Source organism: Gavialis gangeticus, unplaced genomic scaffold (genome assembly GCF_001723915.1).
Source record: "Gavialis gangeticus isolate Ggan-Ray unplaced genomic scaffold, GavGan_comp1, whole genome shotgun sequence".
Taxonomy (NCBI): Eukaryota; Metazoa; Chordata; order Crocodylia; family Gavialidae; genus Gavialis; species Gavialis gangeticus.
The window spans coordinates 65107629-65121460 of NW_017729022.1; the positions used below are offsets into that span (position 1 = coordinate 65107629).

The following is a 13832-nucleotide window of genomic DNA, read 5'->3' on the forward strand; positions in this document are numbered from 1 at the left end:
CCCCCCCCCCCCCGAAGCTGTGCATGCTGGCCTGGCCAGGAGCTGGTGGGTCTAGGCAGGAGAGTGGCCTGGCTGCCTCCAGTGGGGCATGACCCCATGAGGAGCACTGGGGACAGCCATGGGCCAGATCCAGTCAATTGGCGGGCATCTCCCGTGGGCTGGATTCAATCAGTTGATGGACCGGATCTGGCCCCCAGGCTGTATTTTGCCCACCCCAGTCTAGGCTGAGAAGTTTCACTTTCTGATTAATTTTGTTCCTGCTTTTGTAACATTTCCCTTGACTTATCTTTGGGTTTTAGCAGGTATTCATCATATATGTGAGGATTTGTGTTTCACCACATAGCATTTAATGCATTCTTAGTGGTACCCTTTAGGTAGCATATTCCTAAATCTAGTGATCCCTGTCACCAGACTCCTCCAGAACCTAACTCTTACTTGGTTGGAGTTTAAAGCGCTTTTCCCTGAAGTTGCAACTCATGGATATTGGATCTGTCTGCTTCAGATTTTCTGGAAGCAGGTGCTCTCCTTGAACATAAAAACCTACTCATGCATATCTTGGAGAAAGGAGGTAGGGTGGTAGTAACTCTTCCACTTTTGAGAGAGGGTCTTTTCTTTGTGGACCACCCAGCATGGTGATGAGTTATACCTGTTTGTTATCATATATTCAAGGTGACTGTGTGGTACCACCCTTGATTTGCCAAGTCACATAGGCGGCAGTGATACATTTTGTTCCTGTTGACTTATAGTCCATATCAGCTTGTCTTGGGACACTGTCCCAGCCATCTGTTTATGGTAGGCCACCTCTCAGTACAAATCAAACTACTTAATATGTTGAGACCCACACTCCATATTCAGCAGTTCTGTAACCTTAAGAACTGGGCATCTGGAGAATCTTCTGGGTCATTTTGCACGTCTGAGATTCATAATCTCAGTTCACCCCAATATAGAGAGTAGAACAGCCAGAAGTCTAGTCTCCAGAGAACAGCATGTTGACTAAGGATATAGATGGACATAACAACTGGATAAGTATCAAAGGAGAGGAATACAAGGTGTTAAGATGCAGCTACGTTTGGTACATTTGCTGATTCTGTAGCAAAGCAAGTAAAGTGGAACTGCTCCAATGTTAGGGTTCAAATTTAGGGCAGTTTAGCTAACATATTACTACAGGGTCATGCAGGCAGGCTCTAGTGTAACAGCTGATGCACTGTCCTGAGCAAATGCTCCCCCTCCTCTTACAGCAGCTAAAATGGATGTTTTATGTCAAAACTGTTATTCTGCAGACAGCCTTTCTGGGTGTACTGAGCATCTATAATGGAGGGAAAATTTTGTCTTGAATTTCTGAATATGCCTCTGTTCCCACATTCTCAGACATTGGTGTTCAGAAGGCATAATAAAAGTTGTGACTGGCAGAAGGACTGGTAGAGACTGCTTTTCATTTCCTTGTATTTTTCACGATAAGAAATAGGGTTTCAAAAGGTTGTGTCCCTCCCTTTTAATGGATGCTATTGGCTACGGTTATAGGAGGCGCTGACATTATCTTGATACACTGCATGCCTTTGAGTAGAAAATGTATATTCAGTGTTGCGTGGCCAGCCTACTTCCTTCCAATGGCTGCCCTAATGACTAGACACTTATGTCCTAAAATGGTGGTGGCAGTAGCTCTGTTCGCCATCGTGCTGCTTTTCTTGTTGCACAAAAGTGGTGTGCTTGCTGTTGAATGCAAAGGGATTCGGTGGTAATATTCCTGGGGAAGGCAGTGGTGACTGTCACTTACCTGGCAGCAACATTTAGAGGCTTTTACGTAAGTTGCTGGGAAGATCTGTACACCAAGAGGGGGTGGAATATTATCTTAGCTGAGATCCTCTTGTGTAGGTGTTTAATGAAGTCCCTAATATAAAAGATGTAGAAAAACCCAGTTACCCAGTAGATTCTGCCAACTCATGCCAAGCTAATCAAGCTGTTACTCTACTTGTGCTAGTTCTAAGGGAACCTTTATACCTTCCTGTCTGTCTGGCAGCGAGACGGCTTTATTTACTGGCAGATTTCAGACCACTTCAGTTAGGTGGGAATAGTGGGTTTTGTACAAGGTTTCCTGCCTCTTTGACTTCTAAGACCACTGTGGCATGTATTTCCTACTGGAAACCTGTGCCACTGTGTTGGGTGGCTTCCTTATTTAGGTCTGAGCTATTAAAAGAGTTCCAAATGTTGCTAAACAGGATGTTTGCCCTAAGAGAGTTAGCTGAAGATAATTTATTGTCTCTACAGGTGCTAAATGCTTTTTAGGGCTACAGTTTGTTAATCCTTTTCGTTTCCATCATCCTGTTTCCAAAAGGTATCCTTGTATCCTGTCTAAAGTTCCTGTCTAAAGTTTAGTTTAAAGTTTAGTCTAAAGTTCCTGTCTTCACATCATCGGGGTAGGGAGATGAAATGAGAAACAGACTCTAGCCCACAGAATGCACCACTGCTTATGGGAAAGTGCACAGGCTGCAAACCAGAAGACTCTGTTCCAGTCTCAACTAACTGCTGTTCATACTTCTGTGCCCTTTGCAGCCATTTATTATTTACCAAGGCCACATGCTACTATTTCAGGGACAGAAACTTTCACTCATTTTACAAAAAAGACCACTGAGAGCCTGTACAGTCGCATCAGCTAGAGCTGGGAATAAAAGTTGGGATTCTGATGTAGCCAGTCTCATTCACTTTGTCACACAGCCTTTCAAAGGGAACATATTTTACGTTAGCAAATCCACGTGAACAGTGTGGCTCTGTCTCCTGTGTAATTGGTGGAGCACATATAGAAGTTTATGACTGCCATTTGAGCTAATGAACCAGGTCTGGTAGCATGAAAGTAGTAGCAACAGCTTGCGCCTTTGTGCCCAAAGATTTGAGGTTCAGTCCCAGCCCCTTGTATTAGGCTAGGCTGTCTGTAACTGCTAAAACAGACATATATATGTGCATTCCTAATTTTAAAAAAAATGGAGGGAGTTAGTAACAATCCCTAAATTTTGGGCAGGCAGCATTTTCCATTATTAAAACTCTGGTGACATTTTGTTAACTTTTGACATGTCTGTTGTTTGCAGCGTGGTGTTGATATTTGGTGGGCAGTAGGGGTGAAGAGAGGGAACACTTTCAGGCTAGAGAAGTGCTTTTTTTCCCCTTTTACATTAAATCCCATTTTCACTGACATCAGTTTAAAAAATTCACCACTCTCTCAGCTCTGGTTTTTATTTTTCAGTAAAATATCGGCAGGCTGCCAAAATAACTAAATACATCTTAGGGCTGGGCTTTCGCTATCATCACAGCAGTGGTGAAAGCCATAATACTAGGAGCTGCCAGAGCAGCTTCAGGATGGAGGGTAGACCAAGAGAACCAGGCTGGGTTTTCCAGACCTGTTGGAATAAGTGGTCAGTAACCTTTAGGGGAGCTTTGTGGGGCAGGAAGTGAGATGGGCTTTTTCCTAACCCCCCATACACTCGCATACTAAATACCAGTTAAGCACCTGGCTTGAGTAATCCATAATCGCACTTCCCTAAAGCACCACAGGAGTCTGGGACTCCTCCAACTCCCAAAGAGGAATGTGCAAGAGAGGCGGGTAGGCTTCCTCCAGCCAACTCCTAACCTAGACCCAGCCAGTCCCATTGATTTCTCTGGGCACCCTGCTGAGCTGATATTCCTCACAACCCCCAGATGGGAAAGAGAAAGGCAGATCAGGCTGGGGGATTTTCAACACCTGATGTAGCAGACTACTCTCCCTTTGGGGTAATAGCTTTTCTTCTGCTGCCCCCTAACAGCTCACGTGACAGCAGTCTATGCTGTAGTGCTGAAGGGTCGAGGTTTCAACTCTGCTGATGGTACACCACTGAGAACTGTTACAATCGCACCCAATGCTGTCTGATTTTACCTTTTTTCCTTCTTTAGAAAACTTGGGGAAATGATATTTAAAAATGATATCTTCAAAGGAAGTTATTTAGGTTGTAAAATCAAGGAGCCCAAATTTGGACATTGCAGGTTTATGGTTAGTTTGACACCCCTGGCTTAGGATTTCAAAACATGTGGATCGCAGGTTGGATCTGGAATGGCTGTGCAGTCCATCTGGCTCAGCAGGCTACTGGAAGTTGGGGGTGGAGTCTGCCACAGAATCGGGGGCTCCGGGGCCTCTGTTGGACATGGTCTTCAGTGGCAGGCAGGCAAGCAAGGACTGTGCAACACAGCCATCAGTCATCCTGTGACTGCTTGGTGTGATGCTGCTTGTGCACATCCACCATTGTAAGCTGCTGCTGCTGCAGTGACCACCCCTGCTGCTGCAGTGACCACGGCTGCAGTTGCTCCTCCCTGCCCTGGGTGGGATCCAGTTTGGAGCCCCAAGTGAGTTTGACACCTCTGTCTGAATCCTTCCCCTTTACATGCATGCATTATGATAGTCTTTAACTACATAACCAGATCCCCCTGACCCAGATGTGTGAGCCCAGTTGATTTAAGGTTGTATAGGAAATGCCCATTTTACTCACTGTCAAACATCTGAAAGTTAGGTACTGCAACCTAGACAACGTTCTTTTAACCCTGGGGGTCTGCTTGATCCCCAGGCCAGTTCATGTTGTTATGTATAAGCTATTTAACTGCAGACCTTTATTGCTAGTGACAGGTTTTTCTGTGTATTTTTGAATTTGGGATCAACCAAACAAAAAATACAAGCTATAGTGTAGTGATTGGTCTTTATTATAGAATGTGGCACAGTTGGATAAAATGGCATACATGTGAACCCCTAGTTATACACAGGTTAATATGTGGAACTTGTCACTGAGGAGCCTTATTATATGTCATCTTTTAACACTGTCACAGTTTGACCTCATTCCATCATCTGGGAAACTCATCACCCATTTGATCTATGGGACAGAGACGTGGCCCTTGCCCCACCAGTAGGGTAGGGGTAGATCACTCACATAGCAATACCAGTGGCTGCCTGCCAGCCCCAAGAAGCTAAATATAGTGGGCTGGGTTTGTTGCCCACATGAAAGGCCTGTTCAGCAAGTTCAACTCTTTCTTGGGGTGAACAAGCAGTTTATGATTAGTGGTATGTGATAGTGGCCTTAGCTGTACAGGGTGGAGTGGGGCAAAGATAGCATGACATAGTTGTTTGGTTTTTTTTACTGTAAGTTTCACTGTGTGTTCTGTTTCAAGAAGATGATTCTTTTGGGAAAGAAACTGGTAATTTTGAAAGCTTTGAAGATGGCATTTTTCAAGAGCCAAACAGTTTCCATGATAATAGGACTAACCATTTTCTTTGCAGTAACTAGCATGTATGTTGTACCCAACTACATTAACAAGAAAAAAGGCTCCTTTACAGAGGCATCCACACCTCATGCAAAGACATCAACAAGAAATAATATTTCAGTCATGATCTGCTTAGCAACGGTCAAGCTTAAGCTGCCCTATAGGATCGGAGGAAGAAGTGGTGCCAAGGGTGATGCAGAAGATATTGTGCATATATTAGCTTCATTCAAACTTGGTCTTACCATCAGATATTAGCAAACTGATCATCTGCAACACAAGTAGAAGAGAAAAAACTGCCCATATGCAGTGCAGCCGTGGTTCCTTCTACAGACATTGTCAATAGATAGATGAAGAAAAGAATGTGTTTTTATACCAGTTTTACAGGTGCATGGGACAGAGGCTCAGAGGGAACAAGGCCAGAATTGTCAGATGTATCTACTACTATTTTATATAAAAGTTGAGGCATGTTAAGCTTGATTTCTTGGAGTACTTAACATTTTTATACCACTTGATATGTTGAAAGCTGATCTCTAATCCCTTTTACTTCCTCTTGTGAGTTCTTAGCACCTCTGTGAATGTGGCTGCAGATTTTTCAAGTTAAGGATCCAGAAAGTGAGCATTATACAATTAGCACAGTCAGCAAGGATTCACCAACCTGCTTGCCTTCCATGGTGAGATGACTGGCTCTATGGAGGTGGGGGAGGCCAGTGGATGTGGTATACCTTGATTTTAGCAAGGCTTTTGTTTTGGTCTTCCACAACTTTCCTGCAGGCAAGCTAAGGAAGTACAGGCTGGATGAATGGACTGTAAGCTGGATAGAAAACTGGCTTATGCAGAGAGTAGTAATCAATGGCTCAAAGTCTAGTTGGCAGCTGGTATCAAGTGGAGTGCCCCATGGGTTTGTCCTGGGGGCTGGTTTTTTTCAGTGTCTTCATCAATGACCTGGAAGATGGTGTACAGTGCACCCTCAGCAAGTTTGTGGATGACCCCAAGCTGGGAGCGATAGTAGATATGCTGGAGGGTAAGGCTAAGATTCAGAGTGACCTAGACAAATTGGAGGTTTGGGCCAAAAGAAATCTCATGAGGTTCAACAAGGTGCAAAGTCCTCCACTTAGGATGGAACAATCCCAGGCATGAGTACAGGCTGGGGGCCGACTGCCTGGGCAGCAGCTGTGCAGAAAGGGACTTGGGGATTGCAGTGGACAATAAGCTGAATATGAGCCAACAGTGCGCTGTTGTTGCAAAGAAGGCTAATAGCATACTGGGCTGCATTGGTAGGTGTGTTGCTATCAGGTCAAAGGAAGTGATTATTTCCCTGTATTCAGCACTGGTGAAGCCACATCTGGGGTACTATGTCCAGTTTTGGGCCCCCACTACAAGAAGGATGTGGACAAATTGGAGAGAGTCCAGTGGAGGGCAGTGAAAATGGTTCGGGGGCTGGGACACATGGCTTGAGGAGAGGCTGAGGGAACTGGGCTTACTTAGTCTGGAGAAGACTGAGGGGATGTCATAACAGCCTTCAACTACCTGAAGGGAGGTACGAAAGAGGACGGCAACTGTTCTCAGTGGTGGCAGATGACTGAACAAGGAGCAATGGTATTAAATTGCAGCAAGGAAAGTTTAGGTTGGATATAGGGAAGAATTTTCTCACTAAGAGGGTAATAAAACACTAAAACAGGTTATCCAGAGAGGTTATGGAATCTCCATCCTTGGAGACCCAGCTCCTTGGCTGAGATGATGTACTTGGGGATGGTCCTGCTTTGAGCAGGGGGCTGGACTAGATAACCTCCTGACATCCCTTCCAACCTTAATTTTGTATAATTCTATGACTCATGCTTCTTGAATGTTTGGGGTTCACAATACTGAGAAGATCTGAGACCTGAGGAAAGTTTGTACCTGGTTTATTCTAAGCACGTGCAACTCAAGAGTAGGAATCTTGTATGATTATCCTCTTTAGAAAAGCAGAATTACACTTGATTTTCCCTTTTTGATAGCCCCTTTGAAATGCTACAGCTACATTTGTGAAGTGTTGCTAGTCTGTGAGGAAACAGTTGCATGAAGAATTGTTGAAAAAACAGGCATATGAGGATGAGGCCCTAAATAGTATAAGGGAGGAAAATATTCAGGAGAAGGCTGTGGTTTTGGTGACTGAGTGTTTGAAGGTCCCAAACTAAGCATTGGGGTACTTCTGGAGTTCATCACTGAGATTTTGTGCTCTCAGCTGTGACCCAGAGAAGGACCTCCCCTCTTGCATGTAATAGGACAGGAGAAATAAAGATATGGGAAGGGGCCAGTCAAAAATAAATCTCTGTCTTCTTGTCTCTGCAGCAATTCGGCAAAATCCTTGATGTAGAGATAATCTTTAATGAGCGTGGCTCCAAGGTAAGTCCTTGCTTTGTACCCAGCTTCTCTTGGTTTGATTGCATAGAGTAAAAGGCAGTTCATTGCCTGGAGAATATACTCTGCGGAGATCAGCAGGAACTGGCATGACTGGTGGGAGGGGACAACTATTTCTGGGAGCCTGGCTCTGTTCCCTCTGACTCCAGAATCTGAGCTTGGCCAGTATGTCCGAACACTCGCGATCCTTCCTCTTGAACACGGGATTAGGTTCCCCGATGTTTTGAACAACGTAGGAGTCATTTGAGCTTTCATAGCAGCATTTTTCACTGCATTAGCAATGCGATGCTGTCTGAGGAAGGCAGAGCAAGGTGACACTTTGTGTGTTGCACATTAAAAGCTATGCAACATTTTTATTGCATAGGCGAGTGTCTATTTAGGATAAGGAGAATCTCTTGCATGTGAAGGGGAATTTTTTCTTTGGAAACAAAATAGGTGTTTGAGATACTGGCCTTTCATGACAGATTTATCTGATACTTAAATTAAGCATCTGCAGTTTCCCGTGTGAGCCCCTCCCATTGAACTTCTAATTACACAGCTATTTTAATCTTTAAAATGCATCAGAAGGGAGGTTTTGCTGAGTGTTGATGCTAATTTACCTCTCTGGAGAGCAGGCTTCAAATGCTGCTAGGGTCAAATGCAGTGAGTTTCAGTGATCTTTGTCCTAATTGGCAATTGGTTCTCATCACATAAGCAATATCATCACAATGACAAATTGATGTGATTCTTTCTCTGCCCAGGAGGTCCAGCACTGGAATAGCAGGGAGTTTTGCAGGTCAGGAGCGAGGTGCATTGGCAGAGCTCTGTGGGGGAAGCTTGCACAGTGCATGCCTATACTATGCTTGACTTAATCAATGCTAAGATTCCCATTTTCAATTAAAATGAAAATTTCCTCCCTCACATGAGATTTTGAAGGTGCAAGTCAGCTAAGCAGTTTATTTTTAAAACCCCTTTCTTCTCCTTGGATTGGCTTTTCACAGCCCTTTGTAGCCTCTCTGTTCCCTTGGGGGCATACCAATATTCAGATTTCTCTACAAAATCTCATTATATTTCCAAAACTACATTTTTGACATTTCTTAATCTTCATGTATTATCTGGAAACCAGAAACAGGGGGGTGTTTTATACATAAAAGACCCACGGCTCAACCCCTTCTGTATTCCTTCTTTGTGCCCAGCACTTTTTCTTTTTTTGCCCCATTAACCAATCTGGACAAATATGTTTTTGTACAGCTTTGTTTGGGAGTTCTCTTTCTCTTTGGATAAAGTACACCCTACATGATTCCACCAAAACAGTGGGCTACGGCTGGATCTGTAAATATTTATTCTGCTCTGCACAGTTCTGATATTTCAAATCAAGGCTAATTCACAGAGAGTGCTGGCCTATAGTCATTTTTCTCAAGCTTTGGGAACAGACTCTGGCCTCAAGCAAATCCCTGCTTTTCTAAATGTAATTGCCAAAGAAAACAAAAAAAAATTGGTTTGGTCAAAAAAAAAAGAAAAGAAAAGAAAAAGAACAACAGCAGAGCAATGTACCTTTTCCCCAACAATAGCCAGGCTTTATAGTTCTGCATGCATGCCCACCTCCACATATACATGCATCACCTTCCCTACCCCTAGGCAAAGAGCCCTTATTAAACACCCACTGCTGCCCTTTCCTTTCTAGGCAGTGACATTGATTTTTGTGAATCCTTGGCTATTGACCTTATCTGTGCAAAAAATTAATTAAAGCCAAGGCTTCTGGTTTTCAGTTAAAACAAAACCTGTTTGCTGAAGAATTCCTTGTAGGATTTTTGTCCTGGTCTCTCCAGAAATGCTTTGAAATTGAAAACAATTTAAAGAGAAGATGTTCTAGATCTTCAGTTTTTGATTGTGCAGCTTTCTACCACTTCTTGTTAGCTTTGCAGCAATAAGTGGTTGCAAAACTGATGGTTGCTGTTTCAGAGATGGGGAACAGCCTGAATGGACGCCAGAAAACACCCAAAAGAATATCTGTTCGTGATATCTTTGCATCCTTCTCTGCCCAAAATAATGATTGTTTTGTTCTTTTTTCGAAAGCATGCCAAAATTATTCCTGCTTTAGTACGAAAATGGGAGGCCCCCCCGTGTTACTGAGTGGGGTGTAGCTGCACGAAGCACCTGGTACTCACATAGTAATGTAAAAACAACAGTTTGGTGATATGATGGTGAAGCAAAGGAAATGGATGTCTGGAGGCCACTCACTCACTCTTTGGGCTCTTTCTCCACCTTCAGCAAAAAAAATAAAAATCTGAATGCAATTCTCCTCTCCTGTGGTTTCCATTCTAATCTAACTATATGAAACCTCTCTCTCTTCTTCTCCTCCTACTCTGTCTTGGGAATCCGAAAGCAGATGCTCCTACTGCCTGCCTTGTGCTGTGTTGTCAATGCTCCCCTTCCTCTCCCTGGGTTTCTAAAGGGTGTAGCTTGTGTATATATTTTGGTAAATATTTGAAAGGTACAAAGGTAAATCCCAAATTGCCCTGGGTTTGCCCTCATGCAGTGTCTGATTGGAAGCTCCTCTGTAGGCTGAGCAGCCATTTGTCCCTGCTTCCCTGGGGCAGGGATTGTTTTCTGGAATTGCTCCAGATCTGGTTAAATAGTAGAAATTTGAGAAAAGGTGTACCTTGCATTCTTCCTTTTGGATCCACCCGAGATGAACTGATTAACTTTTCTTTCTGCAGCTTGAATTAACTTAGGTGACTGGTGCTCCTCCCTCTGTTTTTCTTTTTCCCTTTTATTAAACTTTTTTTGGAGGGTAGGTACCCAACATTGTGCATGATCCTGCACATTCTGAGAAGTATTAAGATTAAGGCATGAGCATTACAATTATGTTACAACTACCTTATGCCCTGGATTGTGGTGCTCTGCTTAAAAAATTGCTTCATTGTCTTTCTGAATTGTGAGAAGGGAAGGAAATTTTGAGCTGTCTTCAGACTAATCAGCTTGCTGTCCTGATCCTGCCTGTTTAAAATGACTTTATTAGCTTTGGAAGCCTTTACACTGAAACTGTATTGCTGCCTATTAGAAAACATAAATGAATATTTAAAAGCCTCTTGATATTTTTTTTTTTCCTCCCAGCTTGCCTAACCAAATGGCTTCGGTTATCCTTCAAATAGATTTTTTTTTTTCGGTTTCCTCGGAAACTGGCTGTTTGGGGTTTTTTTTATTCTTGTCAGCCTGCCCTTAAAATTCTAGTTCTGATTTATGTGAATTCTTTTAAATGGCACAACACTTGCAAGTCCCAGTTCACTGTGCAGCCTCATAACCTGTGGACAGAGTATATGCAGAATAGAATGATGGTAGAGATACTCTGCCTGCCAGTAGAGAAGCTTCCTTTAGTTGATGTCTCAGCCCCAAGTACACCAGCTGAACAGCTGTTCCTGTTTTGCAGAGCTAATGCAATCTGCATGTTTAATTTAATCATAGGATTTTTAATGAGACCCTCTTCCCCCATTTCCCATTCCAAAAAGCTATCTGGGAACATTACACCAAAAGAAAACAGAGCTTTTTCCTCTTCACCATCCACTCAAGATCCAGCACCCTGAGATGTGCGCATACTGTTCGTAACAAAAGAAGAATGCTTTAGAATTCAGACAAGGTTCTTTGGGTAAATCTGATAGCTTTTAGTAGACCAACTAAAAATTTTAATTTTCATTGGTCTAATAAAAGATATCACATCTACCCACAGGAGACATTGTCTCCCTATGTCCTTAGACCAGCATGGCTACAACCAACACCCTGAAACGTAGAATTCGGAGGAAGTCTGGCCAGTGAGGGGGTGATAATTCAATTTAGTACAGCTCACAAGCTGTAAGTTGCAGAATGATTGTTATTGATGTCCCTCGCTGGCTTTCCTAGCAGTAACCTAGACCAGGACTGTTTTATAAGTAGCTGGGCGCCTCATGCCCCACAGGCAGGGCTGGACACAGTCATGGGCAAACCGGGAGGTTGCCCGGGGCCTGGACAGAAAGCGGGCCTGAAAATGGTGAAAATAATGATCTGGTGAAGGGGTCCCAATACTAAAAGTATGCCCAGGGTCACCAGAAGTCTAGGTACAGTGCTGCCTGCAGGCTGCACTAGCTGGAACTACATGCATCAGCAGGGATCAAGGGCAGCAGCACATGCCTGCATCCTCCCCCAACACACCCTCATCCCCTCTGCTGCAGCATGTGCCTGTGTGGATAACCCAACAGCCTGGCATGAATGCCCCTCTTCCTGTCTGCTGCAGAGCTCACCGTGCAGGCCCAGGGCTTCAGCCTGAGCTACTTGGGCTGTGCTGTGCCGTGCTGTGCCACGCTGTGCCTTCCCCCTGGCCAGGTGTAGAACACACATCTGGATAAAGAAGGGGGATCCTGGAAACAGAAGCCAGAGCAATAGGAGAAGGGGAGGCATACTGGGCAGGAGCCCAGGAGCTGCAACTTAACCTCTCATATATACTGCTCCAGTCTCCAGTTGAACAGCCCTGACCTAGACCAAGTAATTAGTCCAATGTCTTGAACTTCTCAGGGGAGAGTAGATAGTGTCCAGGGAGGCAAATCCAGTGAAGATTACTCTCAAAGGGATTATACCTCACTGCAGAAATGCATATTGATTGCATCTATAGAATTTAGCTTTTAGCTGTCAGTTGGTGAGTCTCCTGACAATTGTGTAAACAGCAATGGTGACCTAAGCCATTGTCCATATATTAAAGGGCTCTGTTTCACAGAGATCTTTTAATTTATACTGGACTCTGCCCAGGTACCATTTACCCTGCTTCCCCCAAGCTGCAGCGAAACAAAGCACAACAGAAACAATAAAAATGTCTGTTTCCTTTAACATTTTGTAAAGCTTCATATAAATTCAGCTTTTGGCTATGATTTGTCTTGTCATGACTTGGTTTCCCTGCCTGCCATCTTTCACCCCACCTGATGTTGCTTATCTTCTATCAGGGCTTTGGCCTCATTGCAACCTGGGCCACTGAGCACATAGCTGCTCCAGTCCCACTTGGCTACATACCACCTGTTATGGTGGTGGCAGCTCCAGCTGGTGCCAGGGGCTGGGACAGCTTTCACTGCAGTGGAGTGATCAGGCTGCAGCCAGAGCAACCATGTGCTCTGTGCCCTGGGCTGGAGCCATGTTGGCAGGGTAAACAGTAGGGGGGCAGGAGACAGAGATGGGCACGGGGGCAGGCCAGGCAGAAGCAGTGGGGTTGGACAGCGGCTTTGGCTCTGATTCCAGCTCCAAATCAGGGCTGGAGTTGGAGTCGCAGCAGCTGCCTGCCCTTCTGCCACCCTGAATTTGAATCCAAGAGGAGGAACGCTTTACCCCCATTAAGCAGAGAAAAAACATTGTCTTGGATTCAGATAAATATGGTCATTCTCCTCCCAAACTGGATGTGCTGCCCCATTGCAGTTTCTCAAGCCAGTATAAGTTAGCCCAGTACAGTTCTGTACCCATTAGACTTTCGTTTGAGATACCCTGAGTGGCCTTTCATGTTCTTTCCATGCTCAGAGTTGTTTGCCCATATCACTGATAACCCTTTAACGATGTGAAGTTCTCTAACCTACAAGGAGCATGTTAATGGGACCATTTTAAAGACACTGAGGTTGCAACAAAAATAATTTAATCCCGGCCCATTCCCCTGCTCCAAAAACCCCCCAAAACAAAACAAAAAAAACTTCCCTGACATTGAAGCAGTATTGGTGCATCTGGCCAGTCCTGTTCTGTCCTCAACTTGAGGGCTGTAGTGCAGGGACAGTGGAGGAAATAACAAGGTGGAGCAATTTCCAAACACTCACAATACAGAAACTCTTATTCTTTTATTAGCCCCATGAAGAGCAGGTTCCATGAACTGCTGATAGTTTGTATAGTGCTGTGTGTTACAGAAAGCAACGCCCACCCATTTTATGAAATTTGTGTGCGCATTTACTTAGGCCTTGTCTTCATCAGAAGTGGCAAGCATTTTTAAGTAAAGCTCAAATTTTAAATGTCTGTGTTTTAAAGTGGTATAGGAAGCTGGTTAGGCACTGCTAGGTCGTTCTCTACATGTGTAAGTTGATCCAAATGAATATAAGGTGTAAATTTAAAAGCTGTCCCTGAGTAACTCGATGAGTGGACACTTCTTTCAAAGTGGGTTAAGCTGATCAGGAGTGAAGTTTGGAATTAGT

At 44.1% G+C, this 13832-nt stretch overlaps 1 protein-coding gene and 1 long non-coding RNA gene across 7 annotated transcripts in view; both read left to right on the forward strand.

Annotated features, from left to right (window-relative positions):
* RBFOX2 (RNA binding protein, fox-1 homolog 2) overlaps positions 1–13832 on the forward strand; it is a 318764-nt gene that overhangs the window by 257612 nt on the left and 47320 nt on the right. For all 6 annotated transcript variants that reach the window (XM_019515300.1, XM_019515303.1, XM_019515304.1 and 3 more), the window contains one exon: positions 7600–7653. In XM_019515300.1, coding sequence (XP_019370845.1) covers positions 7600–7653 — 54 coding nt within the window. The remainder of the gene's footprint in view (positions 1–7599; positions 7654–13832) is intronic.
* The window catches only part of LOC109296074, a 7080-nt gene continuing 6387 nt past the window's right edge, over positions 13140–13832 (forward strand). Inside the window, exon 1 of the long non-coding RNA XR_002096884.1 lies at positions 13140–13439. This is a non-coding gene — a long non-coding RNA (uncharacterized LOC109296074). The remainder of the gene's footprint in view (positions 13440–13832) is intronic.